A 20,342-nucleotide genomic window follows, 5' to 3' on the forward strand; every position below is an offset into this window, starting at 1 on the left:
ATAGCAATTGCTCTGCTGGCATATTCCATGATGCGCGCTAGCGCATCATGGAAAATATGCCCTCGGAGCTATTGCTATTCATTACGCCGTGTTCACTGAATAATCGTTGTTTATTACTTATATTTGCATTCTTTGATGTTGTCAAGAATATCAGAGGAAATCCTGACTTACATAAGGACGCAGCTTCTTCTGTCTTCAGTAAAGAAAACCATACAGCTTTAAAATCAGTACAGCTGATCAATACTCCTTTTCTCTAATAAATCACAATTTAGAAAGTATTTCCCTCTCAAACACTGGATACAAGCAGCGCCGTCATCACATTCTCTTAATTTTCCAGTATGCTTTTCTGTGATATTTTAAATACTTTTTCTATTTATTTTTTCTTGAAATAGATATAGATCTACTACTTAAAAAAATTTTCTCTTTCTGAATGTTATTACCCAAGTGTGAAGAGTTATTGTTCTTTGTACAAGTATGCATGATACGAAAAAATAAAAATATGGAGTTCTATTCAATTTTTAAAAAGTTTTATATTACAATTAAATACATTGACCAAAACTAAATTTTTAAAGATATCAAACAGCAATTTTAAATTGTTCTGAATTCTTTTTTTCCAAAAAATATTATTTAAAACTTATATTTAGTCTTTTTACGAAACATTTCATATATATACTTCTCAACACGGTTTATAAGTGTAGTAGAGCTTGTTCTACACGAGTGAGTTAGAGCAATTGCCCTCATAGCAGAAGCAGGTGCGTCTATAGTCCTCTGAACGCAGTTGATAGATATATGTTCATAGTGGAAGAGAGCAGAGGATATGCAAATATAAAAGTACAAATTAAAAGCTCAAGATCTTTTTCAACTTCATTTTGCAACTCAGCTTTGTGATATAATCAAAAGGTCTTGAGATATGTATACGACTTTTTAGATTAAATACAAGAGAATAAAGTAATTGTTGAATGCTCTTTCACGCATATTAATAGCTCTATTTCGAGAACCTTTACTTCAAAATCTGACAATTTGTCAGGGTAAGAAAGTAGTAAGGGCGTTGCTTTTGTGATCTTGATTCTTGTTTGCTGCCATGGTGCAAACTTAAGACGTAAAAAAGGCAAACTGACAGTCCCTTTGGATGATAGTAAAACGCACTCAAAAGTGAAAGTCACAGGCCCTTCGGGTGAAACCTTAAAAATTGGGATTCCGTTTTTAAAGTAGGCGTTAATGAATCATCACTTCTTAGCGACCTTGAGACCGAGTACATGTACAAGTTTTAATTCAATGGTTCAATGGTTGTGATGTTTCTTTTTTTATTTGTCGGCATTTAGAAATCTTGTGCATTCCATTAGTCTTTGACAAAATTTTGAAAAAGCAATTTATTAAAATTCTGTTTTCTTTATTCAAAGAAAAACTGTAAATGAAACGAAAACTCTAAGTATTAATTTTAATACGTTTGCAGAAGATTGACAAATTACGCAATGCATATTTTTTATTTTCATTTTAAATAAAACTGGATTTTTGGAATAAAAAATTAAAAATACACATCTAACAAATATGTCAAACATAAGACATAGATTAACAAGGAGCCAAATGACTACACAAAGCATGCAAGCAATGTAATAACTTTAATGATATCAAACATATACAAATCATATGAAAACTGCATAATAAAAATTACTTAATATAAAAGATGTTGTGGAAACGATAAAATGATAACAGTCATTAAATTTACAATGAATTTAATCTGGTGGAAACGCCGATAACACAGAATGATTGAATTATTCATGTTTTCTTTCAGCATGCAAATCTGTATGTATATATTTAATAATACATATAAATCTATGATTTTAAGCAATAAAAAATGGAATAAATGCAGAAATTGCATTTACGTCTATCGCAAATTGTTAATCTATTTTAAATCAAAATTTTGGCACATGTTATAATTTATAAAGCCTTTTCGATTTCTCCTGACAAACTCTGGATTTTAACTTACATGAAATTCCAATAAGATTATAAGACTGTTGTTTGAATTGGGTTTAGCCTTTTATTTTAATAGAGAGAACACTTATAAAAATTTCATTATTTATAAAATAAGGAAACTTTTTTTTCCTGAAATCATATTCAGTGACGTTCATGACGAAGCAAATCAGGCAAATGTGTAATTAAATGAGAAAAATACTAGTTATCAATTTTATGGCAATAGTTGCAAAAAAGCACATTCTTCATTGTCATTGTTGCAAACCTTTAAATCCATATTCGCACAACTCTTTGAATATCTTCTTCCACGGTTAAATATATTTTTGAAATGTATGCTAATTTTAATGATTATTTATAGATTTGCATCTACAATGTTGTTATTATTAAAAGTGCAGATGTTCACTCTTAGCTCACTGTGTGAACATCAGTAGATTTTGAATTGAGCGTAAAGCCGCCTGATTTCTCTGGAAGTTTCACATAATTATTCTCCTTGTTGATCCATTGAACATGTAGTGTCTCATAATCGTTGTCCATTTTCTGGCATGGGACTGGTTTCTCATAGATGGCGGATTTATTGCAATATCTTTTGAAATGTTTCCTGAAAAGGAAAAAAAAGTTACAACATAAAAAATTTAAAACATAAAATTGCATTTTTCCATTTACTAAATATTGTTTTGTAACAGCTGCTTTATTATAAACCCGGGAACATATCAAGCATTTTTTTTTTCAACCTCAACCAATAAAAATGACCAGTTGGAGTTTTCAAAAGCATTGGCAATTTGAAATACGAAAAGGCCCTTCTGTATAATTTTTTTATCAAAGCAAATACTAAAGTAATACGCACCTGCTTTTATAACACACTAGATGGAAATTTATTGCAGTAGCGAAATGATTCTTTTTTTACTTTTACCTGTGTCATAGTTAATTTATGATATTTTTCTTGCAAATTTAAAGTGCAACTCTGGTCGAGAGGCTAGACTTCTTGAGTATCATACAGTAACATTTAATCATAAAACGATATTTTTTTGTTTTCTTATTTTGAATTCTGAAAGAACTATATAATTTATATGTACCTGAACTGCAATTATAGTCTTTGAACTACTTTCAACCATGTACTTATCTTGTATGGTACTAGAATTTACTTGAAATAAAATTTATTTGCAACTCTTTATCACTTTATCACAATTTTGACACGACTTTTCCGCTTTTCCGACTTTTCATTTTATTCCAAAAGTCCTTAAATATTATTGGGAAAATTGATGCATTAATATTTCAGGCTGGAAGAAAATTAATGAAGTATGATATAAACTTTGCAATGTTTTATTAAGGAAAAAGGAAAATGAACATGTTTTTACAAATTCAAAATAAAAATACTAATTAGATATTAATTAGAGAGAACATACCTCCGATATAGGAAGAACACTAGCAGACCTCCAATGGTTGCCATTGTAATTAATAAGACTACAGCAATGATCACTGTATTTTCTGTAAACCACTTTTCTGAAAAAATAAAATCAATAAATATGCAGAAACACAAAACAACGTAAATATATTTTATTTTTAACTCTGGAAACTTGCTTAAATATTTTAATTATCTTAATCAAAAGTAAAACATTAAAATAAAGTGTTTGTTACAAATACTAACTGTGCGGCAAAGGATTTTTCTTTACATACTCGTCGTCATCAGCAAAACAAGGTTCAGGCTTTCCTGAAAAAAAGTCTTTATATGAGGAAGTATAAATTAAAAAAAAATTCTTTTGTTCAAATTTAAACTCTACTGGAAGCGTTAAATCAGCATTTTTAAGACTTTTTATTATTTTTTTTGTGTTTAATAAAAACCGAAGCAGTATCTATCCTCGCATAAATTCAAGGGTTTCAAGCAGTAGGCCATAAACCGTCCACAGTTCTTCACAATTATTTTGTTTTTCTCAAGGCAGCAGTTTTTATGAAAGCCCTCTGAAAGTCCTGACGTACAAATGTTTCTTTGTCGTAAAGGTAAAAACTTTCGATCATTACATATAGCATATTGAAACATACTTCGGTTGACAAATTCTTTTAAAGACAATGGAATCAATTGTGACTTCGACATTATTACTTTAAAAAATCATTTTTTTTTTCAGATTATGATTGATTGTTAACATATTCTTGAATTCATATACCTTTACTTAAGCTCCAATTATTTTCGCTCTGAAATGGATCACAGAATTTACATTCCTTTGTTGTATGGTTTTGTCCCTCCCGAAAACATTGTCCATCAATCATACAATACCCTAGTACCATGCATTGAAAAAATAAAACATTTATAAACATAATCATAAAGAAATGCGAAGCAAAATCAATATATCTGGTCATAAACCATAGAGGAAAGGGAATTTCATTGATTTTTTTAATATATAAAAGCGACATTTTTGAATATTTGATTATAATAAAAGGATTTTGCAAGAGGTTCTGTGTCACATTAAATGTGGGTTTTCTCTGATCAGTTTATGAATATTACAGAACATTATATGATGGTATTTTTAAAAATTGCAGAAATGTTTCGTTACACACTCTTCTTATATATCTCAAATCAGCAACCGTGAGTCACTTGAATGAATTCTTAAAACTTTATGCGTCACTTTAAAAATGTCGTCAAAATTCTCAATATCATCTCATCATATGTGAAAGTTAATCATGATTACAAAATTAAATATGCGAACTTTAATCTACTACTTTTATTTACAAAGAATTACGTTACCTACTTTAAGAACAACGTTCATGAATAACTTTACAACGTAGTTTTACCACTTATAATTTTTCTAAGATATTCTCAGATTTAAATCATAGTACAATAGGTAGATTTACATTAAAAACGGGCATAGCAAGAAGTAAGATAAAATATAAAATGATGAAAGTTTTGGTATTCTTTAAAGAAAATACGATCGATATAGATATAATATAAATAAGATGAGATCAGAAATACCCGGCATGATAAAATGGCAAAAAGATCGTTTAATAATTGAAACTTTTTAAATGAACAGTGAATAAGAAGATTAAGTTCAAAACTAAGTTTTTTGTCCTTAGAATTAAGTTTTTCAACAATATTACTAACCTTTACTCAAAGTCCAGTTACTTTTACTTTGAAGAGGGTCACACACTTTGCATTCATTGGTTGTTTGGTTTTGTCCCGCTTTAAAGCACTGTCCATCAATCATACAATGATCTAGTGAAATGCATGAAATGGAATAAATTTAAAATACTTTAAAAATCCGCGGCATGATGGAGTTAATTAATAACTATATACTTTCGTATCATTTGACTTTATTCTAATCGGATGATTGAATAATAGAATAATAAACAACCTTCAGCAAATGTCCACACTTCTCTGCCCAACGTGTAGTTACACATGAAACAGTCGTTATATTCTTTTGACTGACCATCAAAATAACAAATGTCTTCAATATAGCAGTACCCTATTCAAAAAATATAGCGCATATTTAAGAAAGAAATTTCACGTTCAAATTTTTTTTTTAAAAAGTTAAGTATTTTAAGTGATACATGGACTTCAATACCTGGATTATCAGACCAGATCAAAGTATTCACAGAGGAGAGACAGACACTGCAAAGATTGGTTCCATTTATAGCCCCATCCGCGTAACACTTTCCGTCTATTAAACAATGCCCTGTTATAAAAAAAAAATTCAATGTGTAATATAAACTAGCAACATTTCCCACTCAAAGTGATGTTTTTTTCCTCTAAACCTTCATTGTGTGTTTTAACAAAATATAAAAGAGACTCTACCTACAGGAAATGCAGGTGATCTTTTTTTTTAAAATTACACACATTACAAGGAAAGATAACCTTTAAAATTCTCGTAATAAAAAATAAATATGGAAAACCTGTTTTTAACCATTGAATTAATTTGTTCAACATGGAGTTGAAGGGCATAAGTGCATACACATAACTTAACATCAATGGCGATTTTCATCAAGATATAAGTGTACCTGGGTTAAATGACCATTTATATTTGTCCAGTGTGATATTGCAGAGGTCACATAAATTCTCATTATTTGTATCCCCATCTATATAACACTTTCCATCGATAAAACAGTAGCCACTCTGAAAAAAGAGACTAATTGTTGTAGTCTTGTTTGATTAAAAAATAAAAATTAAAATTATCTAACTTAAAACAAGATCAACACAGCCGGAAAAATGAGATTCATGAATTAACATTAATACCAAGTCTCTGTCTTATTTCTTTTATTTTGAAAAAAAACATTACCTTTAGAATAAAGTTTATTTGTCCCGTACTATTGTGAAGCTCCTGGCAGTCAGACTGATAGATGTAAACGTTGTAGTTGTCTGTGAATCTTGTTCCATCGTTACTGATTTTAAAGGTGAACTCTGTTATCCAGTGTGGTTCTTCACTATACGAAAGAGGACAGAATCCCTCAAATAAGGTTCTTGGTTCCAAACTGGTTTGATATTGACTTTCTGAGATGAGAGTCCCATCTCTTTTTATCTAGTAAAAAATATTCAAATCAAGTGGGTGTAACCAATATTAAAATAATAATGTAATTAAAAAAAACATGGAATCAAAGTCCATAATTGATACACTGAGTTCAGTTCTGTTTTCTTTTTAGCGGTCGTAAAAGAATTAGGCAAGATCTTTAAACCCTTCTGGTTACACAACAAATAGTTTTACTACATGAGGATGGTTTGAACAAACTTGAATCTTCACCACCTGCATGCATCTACACTGCTTGACAGTGATTTCACATGGGTTTCATCTCAAGTGGGTGTAACCAATATTAAAATAATAATGTAATTAAAAAACATGGAATCAAAGTCCATAATTGATACACTGAGTTCAGTTCAGTTTTCTTTTTAGCGGTCGTAAAAAAATTAGGCAAGATCTTTAAACCCTTCTGGTTACACAACAAATAGTTTTACTACATGAGTATGGTTTGAACAAACTTGAATCTTCACCACCTGCATGCATCTACACTGCTTGACAGTGATTTCACATGGGTTTCATCTTTTTGTCCCTTTGGTTCTTGAGAAGAACATTTTTTAATGATGCAATTAATTTTTTACTATTTCGTAAGTATCTCCCCTTGAAAGGGGGCGTAACCCTTCATTTGAACAAAGTTGAATATTTTTGTCCAAAGAAAATTTTGTGTCAACTTTGATTGGAATTGACCTAGTAGTTTTTTCGAAGAAGATGAAATTGTGAAGAGTTTACAACGACGATAACGGCAAACGACGCCAACGACGACAACAGACAACGGACAAATTTTGATCAGAAAAGCTCACTTAAAATTTTGGCTTAGGTAAAATAAAAGTGTTTGGAAAGTAGGACAAACAAGCTGAAGAAGTAAAAGCTTACTTTTTTGTTGTTAATTGGAGCAATATATTTGTTTATTTACATCGATGGCATCTGACTTTACTGAACTGTGATTATGTGAGCAGATTACATAGTGGCCCTCATACATGTATTTTGCGAGTGAATAAAAGCTTTCCGGAAAATTCTTTGAAGAAATGTGATAAGCTTTAATGTAATAGCCTTGGTTCTGTGGTGTATACTGTAGTACATGTGCTAATTACAATTCGTATTAGTTACCGGTATTTTCATTAATTTTTTGTCGCTTTACATAAAATAATTATTTTAATTTAGATAATTCATGTATAAGAACCACTCAGGTACCTTTGTAAGCCTCCTTTCAAAATAAGGAAATCCGTAAATTACAAACTTTTAGGCATTATCGATTGACTAAAAATAATTGAGAAAAAATAAATGTCTTCATCTCCTAAAATATCGGTTGAATGGTGTAAATAGCTTTCACATCCATCACTTAAACATATTTATGATATATAAAAATATATTTAATTTTATTCATGATTATTTGTGTGTTACCGTTCTTCTTGTAAAGTAGCATTCTGTATCCATATGTTCAAGAAACAATTCTCCATACAAAGTGATTTCATCACAATCTTCATATGATTTGTCACAGAGACCAAAGTCAGAAATATGATTAATCTTTGGAGGCCCAAGCAGATCAAAAGAACAATCGCTGCCAGCAAAATTTGAGTTGCATGTACAATTACCTATAGGAAATGGATTCAAAATAAAAATGATAAGGTAGCTATATTTCCTAATTCAGGTAAAGTGAAATTGATACATAATAAGTGGGAATTTAAAGTGTATTTGAAATCTTGTCCAAAGATGTTTTTTACTATGTAATCCATAACACCGTTTTTGACTTAGCTCTCCATTTTTTTTTATTTGATTTAAATATTTTTAAACAAGATGTATTTGTGAAACACTGCAAAGGTTAAGTCTTCTCAAATGCGAATCACATATGTTAATGCCCGAAGTAAGGCCTATTCACGAGAAAAACAAATGTGAAATATAAGGTTCTATCAACACCTGTTCAAAAGTTATGGCCAAAGTTAACGTTTTTAAAGGTGGGTCAACCCACGGGGTCAAGGTGAATAGGTCAAATTTGTTGGTTTCTAGAGAAAAAACTTGTAACTAAGATTATATATGAGGAGTATGAAAGCCCTTGCCTTAACCGTTCAAACGTTATTGCCAAGGTTAATTTTTTAAAAAGTAGATAAAATTCCAAGGTCAATGGATCAATTTTGTTGGTAACCTATGAAAAGAGTTGTCATAAGGATTTCAAATGTGGAGTATGGAAACCCTAGCCCTTACCCTTAAAAAGTTAAGTTTGAAGTTGATTTTTTTAAAAGTAGGTCAATCTTCAAGGCCAAGGTCTAAAGGTCAAAGTTACTGGTATCCAATAAAACGTCCTGTCTCAAAGATCATATGTGAAGTATGAAAGTTGAAGAACCAACGGTTCAAAATAATGGCCAAATTTTAAGTTTTTAAAAAGTAGGTAAAAAAAACTCCAAGGTCTAGGTCAAAGAGTCAAGATTGTTTGTATCCAATGAAAGTTCTTGTCACAAGGATTACATATGTGGAGTATGAAAGTCCTTGCACTAATTGTTCAAAAGTTATGACCAAAGCAAAAGTTTGGAATTTTGGTGTATGTGTATCAAACTCCAAGGTCAAGGTCGAGAGGTCAAATTTGGTAGTACCCTAAAAAAGAAAAAGGACTTGTCACAAGGATTACACCTGTAAAATATGAATCCCATAGACCACTCAGGCAAATGATATAGGCAAGGTTATAGTTTTTGGGGATAAACAAACAGACAGACGGACGGACAGGGCCAAGGCTCTATATCCCCCGAAACTTCGTTTACGGGGGAATTGAAACTCAATTTTACCTCGATTACACTCGCCATTCCCACTGCAACTATTTGGACAAAGTGATTCCACTTGGTACGTTATTTGCGGTTGTTCAGTTTGAAAGGTTGTGTTAAAAAGAACAAGGGTAGAACATTGCTCCAAAGCCGCTTCAATATGTATCTTTGTAACTTTATGGTCTCCAGTCATCTGGAAATACAATATATTAAGAATTCTATAGAAGGCAAAAGCTTTTCAAAAATAAATTGCACTACATCTTATGCAATAACTTTTCGTGAATGCCAAGATATGACATCATTATTGAATTTGAATTTCAAGTCATTTTGACCTTGAGCTTTCCTGACGGGGAAAAGTGTCAGAAAGTTCACTCGCCTTACATTTCAAATGTGTATCTATTACTGAATATATTACTCAAAGACTTGACCTTGAAATTCTCCGTTTATATAAATATGGTTAAAGGCAAAATTTACGCACGTGTGCCTATTTAAATCAAAAATGAAAATTCATAAATGACATCTGCATAAACTATAAAGTATTTTCATATTGCAACAGGTGTGTTTATATTTCGTTGCGAAATCACTTTGTAAAAGTATCCTGTGCTTACATTCATAATCTCCATTTTCGAACAAAAATAAACTGTCAACGAAATGACACAATACGTTCTGAATACAATTTTGGCAGCCTTACAAAGCTGCCAATTTAATATTTAATTGACATTTATCACTCCATACAAAATGTCCTGAAAGGCTTCAAACTCAATGCACTCATTTCTAAATACAAACACATATGGCCGAGCCCATAATGCTTTGGTTTCCTTAAGTGTTTTGCAAACTACCTGTAGAGAGTTCTCTGGATTTCTGTTAAACTTTTTATTGCAGTTTAAATTTGTGGAATTATCATAAAGGTTTTGCGTATATTTTATAAAACCTTTTTTTTTTTATTTTTGAGTTTATATCCCTTACATATGGTTGATTTTGGTACTTTATTGGAGCATTGTGAGTAGAATACGATTACTTGTAACTAAAACGTTTCAAAATATAAACCCCCAACAGTAATAAATTACTGTGAAATCACTAATTTTCGTGGGGGGTTAATTTTCGTTGTTTTCGTGGTATGAAGAGACCCACGAATTTATGTCCACCACGAAATGCAATTTTTCATATGCACAACTACTAAAAAATTCTTCATCCACGAAATCAAATCCCCACGAACCAACATTTTTTCCTCAAACCACGAAAATTTGACCCCACGAAAATATGTGATTTTACAGTAGTGAAATTTTCTGAACGCTGCGGAAATACGTGCATTTCTATAATTGAAGTATTAAGAACATGAAAAATTGGATAATGAATTTTTAGGTCTTTTATTTTCGATCGTGGCAAAAAAGGCGGCTGTGACAGGTCGTGGAGAAACGCACTCCTTAATGACACTGTAACCCATTTCTGATGTTCCTAGAGGTCGGTGTTTGCTCTGCTTTTGATTTGTATTAATAAAATAATTTTAGAGCTTGCAATTTGATTCTTATCTCCACATCCAATCAATATGAACAGAAAATAATGATTAAATATGTGTTGACATCAAATTTGTGCCAATCAATATAACAAAAGGTGGGTGACTGTTGTGGAACAGGTCAAGGTCATCAAGACAGAGATATAATGTCATTTTATTTATCTGTTCTCTCCTGTTACTTATCTAATTTCACTGAGTCTAAGTCTAAGACAAGTCAAACTAGTAAAAAAGTCATCATCAATCCAAAAATCAGTAAACGAATGTAAAGATGACCATCAGCATTATCACCGAAGAATAAAAGTACAAGTTAAACAAACATTTTCCTACACTTAAAATTAGCATTATCTTCACATATTATGTTATTGTCACATTTTTGTCATGGATCTATTTTATCATTAAACGTGTAAATGTGTTAAGTTACCATCACATCAGAAATGCAGTTATCTATAGTAGCATTGGATAGATCACTAACGTACTGCTGACAACTAAGAAATGCTTGGGATTCTTCAAATGCATTTATGCAAATTTTGCGAGCTTCGATCTCCGTTGTAACGTCGTATGCCTGTCTTTTTTCCCTCACCTAAAGTTAACAGTTAAAATTAATTAACATTTTTTTGCAGTTAAAAAAAATCAGCTTTTAACATTATGTGAAAGGTGATCAACACTACCAATATGTTTTCATCCACTGTATATTCGGATTCTCGCTTCATTAAGCTCCTAAGGTGTGTTATATCTCGTTTCCTCCGTTTAGACCCAGCAGGATGAAGTAGGCAATGAAACTGCTTTCCAATTTTGAATTTACAGTCTTTGTATGTACCATAATTACATTCAATCTGCGTTTCTCTCTTACCAGTTCTATCATCTTTTGTTTCCTTGCATGTACAAACTCTTGCCATAGTATTAGAAATAGACCTCAGACCGTCATACACTGTCCAGCTTTCAGTGAACAAGTTTTCATTATCAAGTATCCTAAAAAGAAATACACTAATTGATTTAAAATTATCATAACTTCAAGGATATATAATCCTAGAGAAAAGCATTTTCGCTCAGCGATACAAAATTAGTCAGCCTTAATATATCAATTGTTTAATTTATCATAATTTCCGCCTAACAAACTACTTTTTAAGGCTTTTACACAAATATAAAGGGGCCTTTATAATTGATCATAAAATTTGCACTCACATAGCGCTTATGTCAAGGCTATACCCTAAATGCGATAAAGATTTGTGTGAATCTGTGAAAAAAGAACATTTTTAAAGGAGAGTAGGATTCTAGCTGCATTGTTCATGACACACATGTTATAACTTATGTTTTTACACAAAGGAGACGATTGTCGAAATTTCCACCATTTATAAAGGATCTTTTTTTCATATTTCAAATATCGTAACATGATCGTAACGTCGATAGTTCATTTGATAGCTTGTTTGATGTTCCAATTTGCATAGTTAAGTGTCTCTCACTTATATAAAGATGACACCAATTGCTGATGGAGGTTGCAAATTATGGATGTATTTGCCACGTACAGCCTAAGGGCAGCAAAATATCTGTTTCATGTTGATGGGACCTTGTTTCACGGTCTCAACGGAGAAATCGACGATTACGATGAAATATATAAAGAGATAAGGGACAGTATTCAAGCTCAAAAGTCCATTTAACGATTCAAAATTGAAGCAGAACAAACATGGTCCTCCGAAACATCAGAGGCGTGATCGTGTGCAATGGAGAAGTATACAATTGCAAAAGAAACAAAATAACTGTAAATGTTTCATCGCTTTTTATACATCAATCTTTCATTTCATAGGACAGAAGTTTGCCCGAATTTTGATCTTTGTGCAGTCTTACTAAACACGCAAACATACATGTACATGTAGAATAAAAGCATGGGCTTACCGCCAAGAATGCGAGAAATCAACAGGATGTTTGTGGTAATTATAGTTACTCAGAGAATCTACGTGGCCATTTCTTCTTGTTAAATCATTACTCTGATTTCCATCCAGAATTCCACACAAACCTTTACTGTTTTTAACATCTGAAGGGGATGGATAAATTTGTATGTTTATCTGCCAAGTTGTAGGATTAGGCCAAGGTATAATTGACAGATCCACCCAAGTCCCTGTCGGAAATATGACCTGCAAGAACATTGATCAGACTATGTGTTAGCTTCTGTTGTGTTTAGAGAAGCTCAATTAAGGTTTAAGCTTTTGTGAACTTTTAAACTTAACTGTATGTGTAAGATTTGATATATATTGTAGCTGTCATCTAACAACTTACATAGTAATAAAAAAAATGAGTAGGACTTTTTGTTTTTATTCATTTTATATTTCATACTTGATAATTTTTGTCGTTGTTTCTGATCACTTTTAATACTTTGTCTTTGCAGAAAGGAAAATTTATTATTCTTTGGTTGTTGCAGATATCAAGTGTGAAAACATCCCTTCCTGATCTTGCTGCTACTGCACACGTGCATCTTGGATATGAGTTAGATGGATGACACATGTGGTGTTTAACTTGTACCTATGTTGATATAGATCTGATAAAAAGTATCATTTGGAATATCTTGGTAGATACAATGTATTTTATTTTATCATAAAGGATGAACGTACCTCTTGGTCATATTTTGTATTCCTATAGAGAATATACATGCCATATTCTTGACACTCGTATGCACTTTTAGGAAACAAAAAACAAAAAAAACGTTATCGATATTTTTATGATATTTTGCATAATGTTAAATATTGGAAACAATTTCATGTATACAATTAAATGAACATTAAAGTACAGTATTATTTTGAAATATGTGAAGTTAAACATACTATCCATCAAAGGAGACCATGTGGAGGTATGTGAAAGAGCCACAGTATTTCCCTTTCCAGACTTGGGTAGGTTCCGAAATGAACACCTGATATATAAAAAATTCTTAAAGTAGCCTTTTTCAACTGAAATATTCAATTTTAGACTTTAGGACAGATGATACAAACAATTTTTTTCTCTGGCATACATTTAATATCATGTCACAAGTTTAGAAAAGTGGATATTTCATGGCATTTATTCTCCTAACAACTGGAAAATGAAATAGACTTGGAAAATATTACTAATATTTCAATAAAAAAACAAATATAGACAAAAAACACTCAGTAAAGGTTTACAGGTGAAAACAAATTCCAGAATATGTTACCTTGGATCTAAAAGTGTAATATAAACTTTAAAAATATACCAAGCCGGGTGATTTTTATGATGAAATACAAAATGACAACAAATCAGCAATAAACCATAGGCTGATTTTTACCATTTTGTTCTTCCTCTTAAAATTCGCCCAGCTTGATATATTTTTCTAAAGTTCAAATTACATTTTTAGCACCAAGGTAACATATTCTAAAATTTGTTTTCATCTGTAAACCTTTACTGAATGTATTTTGTCCATATTTGTAATTATATTGAAATATTATAAATATTTTCCAAGTCTATTTCATTTTCAAGTTCTTAGGAGAAAACATTCTAAGAATTATCCCCTTTTCTAAACTTGTGACACGATATTAAGTCTCTTCCAAAGAGAAAAATTGTTTGTATCATCTGTCCTTAACTCTCATTCTCCTTTTTTCCTTTTATTCTTTTAAGACATAAAGTCTTTATCAATAGGCAACACTTATATTTTAATGTACATGTAATAAACAGGCATCTGAAAAAAGAAAATCATTTAATAGATTAAAAACCAATATCCTGCACTACTGTAACTAAAAAGCACTGAGAATCCAACAAAACCCTGAGGAAGTACTGAGTGGTACTGAGAAAACCCTGAGTTGTACTGAGGCTACTACTGAGAAACTGAGGAAGTACTGAGTTGCACTGAGGTTTTTACTGTGCATTCTGTTGTGCTACTGAGGAGCACTGAGGTTAGCACTGTTGCTGCTGTGGAAGTACTGGGGGGCACTGAGGTTTGTCTGAGGGAACTGAGCTGATACTGTGTGATACTGAGGTTTTATCTGAGGCTACTGTGGACATACTGAGAGGCACTGAGGGGTTCAAAACTCAATAATATGAAAATATAATAAGGTAAAGCGTGGGCAGACAAATAATTGTTTTTGAACCATATCTTCCTTATAGTATAATTATTTCTTTAATCTTTGATTTACAGAACCACCAATAATATTCCATGACTTACAGTAGCATATAATTTTAGTGCATATCTTTCATTTTATTTTCATATTCTGAAGTCTAATATTCAAGAAACATTTGCATGCATTTGTTGAGTTTGCAATTATTGTCTGTAACAATAAATATTGCTACACTAGGTAATAATTTTTTTTATAAAAAATAGAATATATATATTACACATAATATATATTACACATAATTTCTTTGTAAAGACTACTCTCGCATGAATTGAAAATACTTGATATGCTCATCTATTTGATATGGTGTGTGTCGACCTTATTTGAATCTCATTTCATTTTATGAGTTAAAATTGTATTTTGCAGCAAAGTGCGGGAGTATTCAAATCTCCTTGATTTTCCAAATGTCTCCTATTTTTACTGGTAATTTCATTTTCTGGGGGAAAAAAGAGTTTCTCTAGTCTTCTTTTTAAGCTAAGCTGGTACAAAACAATTATCTAATACCCGGGGGTATTTTGCTATGATAACTAATTTTAACTGCGTTGTATTTGTTTTCTTTAAACAATCAAAATTGCACAGTTATAATTACCACATATGCTTATGATATAGGGTAAAGAGGACAACAGGTTTTCCAGGGAACTTGAAGGCAAACATTTGGATCGTGACATCAGAACAATGTATTTCCGTATAAATGAAAGTTCCGTCTTAACATATGTTTTAATTGGTTTAAAAAGCATTTTCTTGACAATGCATATTTTGAAAAAGATATCAAAAGATTTGACTTAAATTTATCATGAACTTAATTTGTCAGCTAGTTTAAATCTGTGTATTCTGCAAAGCAAAGTTAAATTAAATTGACACTTTTAATATTCTATTTTCGACAAAATTGTATTACATGTATGAAATTAAATAGAAATTGATATAGAGAAGCTTATTTCATAGAAACATAAATTAAAATCATCGCAAATTAATCAGGTAAGTTTCAATCAATGCGATGCCCTTGTTGTCACGGGCACCTGTCCGCACGTGTCACAAGTGGGGACACGTGTCGCGAAGACACCTGCTACTGTGTTAGTGTATTTTTTGTATATTCTATGTGATTTGGGAGGGTTTTCAGCCGAGGGTTAACATTTGGCTGTGTTAAACGGTGTATACACACCACTGGCGTAACATCCTTACAAAGAGATTGCTGGTCTTCATTAATAAAGGCTGATTAAAACATTTAATAAAATTAATGTAGACTAGACACAAAATATTGATAAAACTATTAATATATATTCAATAAGGGAATTTTCTTTTATTTCTTTTTTGCGTGAAATACTGATTTAACAGGAAAGTTCTTTACACTTGAAAAATTAAAGCATTTTTATCTGAATCTTATAAAAATTATTTCTGGTTTTTTTTTGGAATTATATAAAAAAAAACCTGAGATTCTATCACATTGTAATATCAGTCCTGGCGCATCTAAAATTTCTAATCATTTTTGGAGTACATAAAGTATTGAATTCACTATTTGTGTTTGAATTTTCCTCAACTAAAAAGATGATGATAATTTGTTACGAAGATATATATTGATTAAGGAAATCTACGTTAATGTTTGATTTAAATTAAAATTTCACATCAAGTTTTCTACACATATTAACGATAATGTCTTGATGCATACAAATATTACGATTTCCATCCACGGATTATACAACTTCCTATACCCCCCCCCCCCCCGGTAAAGCGAAAGTCGGACGCTTTTTTGAACCCTCTCGTATGCACCTTCGGTACGCGCTCCAAACTCGTAACACATAACCGGAAAGTTTTACGTCACATATAATGAGGTTTTTACCCTTTGTCTATTCTTAATTTTCATTGGTTAAAAGCTTTCTAATGCTATAATTCAAAACCAAACACGGAAAGGCAAAGGCTGATAAAGTCGGACAGCGACAGTGAAAGTCGGACATGTAGAATTTAAAGTCGGACACATACTAGTTTCGGCATTTAAAGTCCAATTTACTTCATTTTTTAGGTGTTAAATCGTAGTGGAGCATGCACAAAGTATCAGAGGGTGGGGGCTGACCCCTCACTTTTCCCCAAAAACATTTACTTTACACTATTGAAAATTCAAGTTCATTGAAAGGCTGTTTGTCCCACCGCTACCTTTTTATTACCGTCAAATCAGGGTAATCTGGTTATATGTATGAATAAAATTCAGTTTTGAAAGATGTTATCAAATGGAACGTATCCTCCCATCAACCTCCAAAATAGAATTTTCTTTGAGTTTGGACCATTACCCACTCCTTCTTTCTTGTCGTTTTCTTTCTTCACTCTGGTAAGTTGATTTTTTTAAATTTAATTTTCTAGCCCCTCCCCAGCTTACAAAAATGATAACGGGTGCCCGGGAAAAAATTCGTGAACATTTAGTTATTTTTACGTATAATATACTTAGTAATCGTGTGGATTATTTCGATTTTTCCATTTATATACCAAGAAATTTAAATTAGCATATAGTACATGTGTTTTGCGATCTATAATCTATAAACCCATGGGTTATCGTGTGAATAATTTTTTTTTTGTTTATATTGTCCCCAAAATTAATCCCATTTTATATAAATGGTTATAGTCAGAAAACTATATACCCCACTATCTTTACATTAGAATTAGTAATCTGTAACTTATTTAATTTTCAAGAAAGAAACCTTTCTTTTTCCTGAATGAGTGATGAGTTATAAACATGAAACTCAAATAAAGCCACAAAAAAAAATTTACTTTGTTGATTTTTTTTAATAGATTTTCTTTTCTTCTCGTTCTTTCCCCTTCTTTTATTTTCCTCGGTTTATGTATACAGTATTTCATTTCTCTGTAATATTATATCAGTCTGTTGCTGTTAAAATTAAATGAGATCGTTTTTGCTTTACGTGTTTTTCATTGTTTTTTTCTGAAATGAAACAATTTCTATAGGGTAGGTGATAAAACGGGTTTTTTTTATTTCTTCCTTCCAAAAAGATGCAGCGAATCGACAGAATTTAATTTACAAAAGCTTAAATACTCTTCAATTGCCAGTAAGTTTAATAACATTATAATAAATTGTTCTATTTTTTTAAAATATGACAATTAAAATACAATTTATTCAATATAATGTGCTGTCCGACTTTAAATTCTCCTCTATCCGACATTAAATGACCGAGTATGTAAAGTCGGACAGTTTAATTTTCATGGTTTTATAAATAGATATCCACCATAAAGTTATTACTATAGTAATAATTAATATTTATCATGTAAAAGCATGATTTAATTACAAAATATACTGGCAATCACGGAGTACCGACGGCAAACTGAAGATTTCACCAAGGATAACTAGGTCACTGTCGATAGGTGCGCGCTCGGTGCGCATGCGAATTTTATCCGGATCCATGAGATGCGTATGTATCCTGCAAATTTTAGACATTATTTCAAACGTTTTCACGACTATATATGTACGAAAACAACCAAAAGCTACACGCGTTGACAGATGTATACAAAATGTACATCGAAATTCCGTACATGCAAAATGTACTGCATTCGTAACAGTGAAGAAAATGTTTTTCTAGTTTATTGACTTCTATTTCTAAATTTCTAATACATTCTCAGGAAAATACCCCCAACCCCCTCATTAACACTATATGTACAGTCATATTATTTACCGGTATTAATAGGTACACAGCTTTGCGTACGTTTATAGATAGTCAGCATTATACATACATGTACTTAATTGATTAATTGAAAGGTTTACATTTGAATTCAAAATGAAAACTTTTCCATGACAATTATGCATAATACAGATAGAGATTAAATCTTTTTAGCTTTCGCCAATTAAACCTGTAAAATATATTAATGCAATGATAACAGTTCAATTACCAGAAGTGTATGAAAATCTTGCTGTGCGAGGGAATATACATTAATTCGTAATTGTTTCTCTTTGACTCTTAAAAATGTTAAAATGAATACGTGGAAGGTAAATTTTCTTTGCAAAAGAAGTTTTTTGTGCATTGAACTCTAACTTTTAGGCCGCGCATGATATACACATTGTGCAGACCTGCGTCAGTCATGCAGTACCCCCCCCCCCTCCTCCAGTTTATTGACAATGTATAATACCGGTAGTCATTTTGTTCTGTTTGATGTGATTATAGTAAAGAAGATATACAACTTACATGTAAATGTACAAGCGATACTTTACACGGTCTGTCATTTCATTTATTTGTTACTTTTTTAAATTTTATTTTAATTTTATGTCAAGGTCACATGAATACTTGGCTTTAACATGTTAAACACGTGATTCTCTGCAAGCAATGGATTAGGTGCTCGTGTACTTACTACCTGAAATGTCAGATTTTATATCAAGTTACCGCTTGGCTTGTTTAAAAATATTTTATTGTTTACTAGATGTTACAAGAAAGAATCGGAAACAAGTTCTGAAAACTAAGAACGTCCTCCCCTTTACAAAAAAATCAATTACAAAAAATATTGTTCAAAATTAATTTTCACTGGATTTACCTCGTAATATTACTCATTTATTTTCGAGAACTGTCTTATCAAATAAATCGATGAATAGATATTTTCGCTTGCCAATAATCAGATCATACTAATTTTTTCTTAAAGTGGAATGCATATTTTTTTTTCATTCACTTTGTAAATTTGCCGTAAATCTCAGATGGTTGTACAATACACGTAGGACTGCATTAAACTAATATGCGTTATTTTTTCCAAATTTTTATGCTTTTCGTATACTACATGTGAGTTTTATTTCTATTACTACTAGGCCCTTAGCTGTCCATTTACTGATATTACATACTAGTTGAAGAACAAATACTAGTATCTGTGACAAATATGATATGCCGTTAATTGTCGCCGGTTAAGAATCTTTACCAAACCATCACTGAAAATAAAGTATTTTGATGCTCGTTCCCGATGTCCGAAATTTACGGTGACATCCGATTGTTTACAACAGTGAATCACGCGACCTTTCCTGAATTGCATTGACAGAAAATAAATTCTAAATTCTGACAAATTTTTAAGTACATCGTACATACATGTATAAGGTTGTTGAAGAGAAATTTGTACATTCAACAAATTAATTCTAAACACTTAATACTGTATACTTGATATAACATGAAAGGCAATTATAAAAGAACATACAAGCCTCGTGTCCTTTGTTACTTCTCTTTTCCTTTTCTTTTTTTCATTTTTGGTAACATATTAAATCTTTTAATTAGTTTTTCTTTCTGATTAGTTCGGTTTATTTCTTTATTTTGAAGGGGGTTTTGGGATAATGAATTATAATGTCTTTCGGTTATTAGATACGTCTAATTAATTACGAACACTGTAATTTTAGATATTTGTTTATAACAGATCTGATTAGTAGAGATAAAAATACATGTTTTATAAAAAATAAAATAGATAAATATAGTTTTGAAACCCAGTTGGATTATATAGAAAATAATTATAAATGCATCGCAAATTTAATCAAATAAAAATTTAA

At 31.2% G+C, this 20,342-nt stretch overlaps 2 protein-coding genes across 2 annotated transcripts in view; both read right to left on the minus strand.

Annotated features, from left to right (window-relative positions):
- Positions 1-20,342, minus strand: part of LOC134279895 (uncharacterized) — a 147,629-nt gene that overhangs the window by 110,703 nt on the left and 16,584 nt on the right. Inside the window, exons 8-20 of the mRNA XM_062762311.1 lie at positions 13,544-13,629; positions 13,334-13,397; positions 13,059-13,244; positions 12,621-12,859; positions 11,399-11,699; positions 11,152-11,310; positions 9,242-9,410; positions 7,869-8,059; positions 6,234-6,473; positions 5,956-6,070; positions 5,523-5,633; positions 5,313-5,423; positions 5,063-5,173 (exon numbers count right to left, since the gene is read on the minus strand). Of these exons, the coding sequence (XP_062618295.1) occupies positions 5,063-5,173; positions 5,313-5,423; positions 5,523-5,633; positions 5,956-6,070; positions 6,234-6,473; positions 7,869-8,059; positions 9,242-9,410; positions 11,152-11,310; positions 11,399-11,699; positions 12,621-12,859; positions 13,059-13,244; positions 13,334-13,397; positions 13,544-13,629 (2,083 nt within the window). The remainder of the gene's footprint in view (positions 1-5,062; positions 5,174-5,312; positions 5,424-5,522; positions 5,634-5,955; positions 6,071-6,233; positions 6,474-7,868; positions 8,060-9,241; positions 9,411-11,151; positions 11,311-11,398; positions 11,700-12,620; positions 12,860-13,058; positions 13,245-13,333; positions 13,398-13,543; positions 13,630-20,342) is intronic.
- On the minus strand, positions 2,255-3,953 carry LOC134279887 (uncharacterized). The gene is made up of 4 exons (XM_062762301.1): positions 3,811-3,953; positions 3,617-3,679; positions 3,375-3,471; positions 2,255-2,569 (listed from the first exon to the last, which is right to left on the minus strand). Exons 1-4 carry the CDS (start codon positions 3,860-3,862, stop codon positions 2,377-2,379), a joined length of 405 nt encoding a protein of 134 aa, XP_062618285.1. The 5' UTR covers positions 3,863-3,953; the 3' UTR covers positions 2,255-2,376.

This window comes from Saccostrea cucullata, unplaced genomic scaffold, assembly GCF_032062105.1.
Source record: "Saccostrea cucullata isolate Sc308-1 unplaced genomic scaffold, CSIRO_AGI_Scuc_v1 ctg689, whole genome shotgun sequence".
Taxonomy (NCBI): Eukaryota; Metazoa; Mollusca; class Bivalvia; order Ostreida; family Ostreidae; genus Saccostrea; species Saccostrea cuccullata.

Bases quoted from the DNA above. Each gene is read 5' to 3' on its own strand.
- LOC134279887 (XM_062762301.1), bottom strand. From the start codon at position 3,862: ATGGCCTACTGCTTGAAACCCTTGAATTTATGCGAGGATAGATACTGC. The intron at 3,680-3,810 runs GTTTTTATTAAA...ACTTTTTTTCAG, and splicing joins CGAGGATAGATACTGCTTCG to GAAAGCCTGAACCTTGTTTT. The intron at 2,570-3,374 runs GTATGTTCTCTC...TTTCCTTTTCAG, and splicing joins GTGTTCTTCCTATATCGGAG to GAAACATTTCAAAAGATATT.